The sequence below is a fragment of the Procambarus clarkii genome, chromosome 20 (genome assembly GCF_040958095.1).
Source record: "Procambarus clarkii isolate CNS0578487 chromosome 20, FALCON_Pclarkii_2.0, whole genome shotgun sequence".
Lineage (NCBI taxonomy): Eukaryota > Metazoa > Arthropoda > Malacostraca > Decapoda > Cambaridae > Procambarus > Procambarus clarkii.
In genome coordinates this window covers 35707223-35708927 of record NC_091169.1, presented here as the reverse complement: position 1 = coordinate 35708927, position 1705 = coordinate 35707223, and the positions used below count along the sequence as shown (strand labels likewise).

The 1705-nt window shown below is 49.6% G+C and overlaps 1 protein-coding gene across 1 annotated transcript; it reads left to right on the top strand.

The window, feature by feature from the left end:
* Positions 1-379: 379 nt before the first annotated feature.
* LOC138366813 (IgA FC receptor-like) lies at positions 380-805 on the top strand. The gene has a single exon (XM_069328098.1). It carries the CDS (start codon positions 380-382, stop codon positions 803-805), a length of 426 nt encoding a protein of 141 aa, XP_069184199.1.
* The last annotated feature ends 900 nt before the right edge of the window (positions 806-1705 follow it).

The following is a 1705-nucleotide window of genomic DNA, read 5'->3' as shown; positions in this document are numbered from 1 at the left end:
CCTCTCTACGTCCCTATTTTCTCACCTTACCTCCTCTCTCACTTTCTCTCTTCCTCTCTCCTTCTCTCTCTTTTCCTTTCGCCCCCCCCCCTCTCTTGAGGAAGCAAGGATCTATGAGGCACCAAGGATCTATGAGGCACCAAGGATCTATAAGGAAGCAAGGATCTATGAGGCACCAAGGATTTATAAGGAAGCAAGGATCTATGAGGCACCAAGGATGTATGAGGCACCAAGGATGTATGAGGCACCAAGGATCTAATGAGGTACCAAGGATGTATGAGGCACCAAGGATCTATGAGGCACCAAGGATCTATGAGGCACCAAGGATGTATGAGGCACCAAGGATGTATGAGGCACCAAGGATCTATGAGGCACAAGGATGTATGAGGCACCAAGGATGTATGAGGCACCAAGGATGTATGAGGCACCAAGGATCTATGAGGCACCAAGGATGTATGAGGCACCAAGGATTTATAAGGCACCAAGGATCTATGAGGCACCAAGGATCTATAAGGAAGCAAGGATCTATGAGGCACCAAGGATTTATAAGGAAGCAAGGATCTATGAGGCACCAAGGATGTATGAGGCACCAAGGATGTATGAGGCACCAAGGATGTATGAGGCACCAAGGATCTATGAGGTACCAATGATGTATGAGGCACCAAGGATTTATAAGGAAGCAAGGATCTATGAGGAAGCAAGGAACTATGAGGTACCAATGATGTATGAGGTACCAAGGATCTATGAGGCACCAAGGATGTATGAGGAAGCAAGGATCTATGAAGGACTCACCTCACAACAATGATACTGGTGTCCACATCTGACAACAATGTGTCTCCCCGGGGCAGGAACAATATGTGTCTTCCCAATGAACGGATATTACGCCTACAACACAAAATTAACACCCGCACCCAACACCTGCACCCAACACCCGCACCCAACACCCGCACCCAACACCCCCACCCAACACCCGCACCCAACACCCCCACCCAACACCCGCGCCCAACACCCCCACCCAACACCCCCACCCAACACCCGCACCCAACACCACCACCCAACACCCGCGCCCAACACCCCCACCCAACACCCGCACCCAACACCACCACCCAACACCCGCGCCCAACACCCGCGCCCAACACCCCCACCCAACACCCCTACCCAACACCCGCGCCCAACACCCCCACCCAACACCCGCACCCAACACCACCACCCAACACCCGCGCCCAACACCCCCACGCCATTATGGGTTAAGAGCCACAACTTCCTCATCAAAATCCAGGTCATAGCTTTGTGTCATTCTTTGCTGACGATACAAAAATTTGCATGAAAATTGCTTCTGTAGAAGACTCTGCAAGAGTGTAATGCTCAAATGTTATGAACTCTAAAAACCCTACATGTACCCCTCTTGTAAATATATATATATATATATATATATATATATATATATATATATATATATATATATATATATATATATATATATATATATATATCATTGCATGTGGTAGTGGTAGAAAATAAACTCAGATACAACAAAGCACTTGACTGTGGTGCACCCAGCACAAGGACTGTCACCCCAGCAACGGAGGAGGGACAGTGGTAGTGGAGGGAGGGGGGGGGGGAGGGGGGCGAAGGAAGGACGCGCCTGCCAATCAGTGGGCGGAGGAGGCGCACGTCACAATGGCCCTTCAGGTCGCCATTGTTC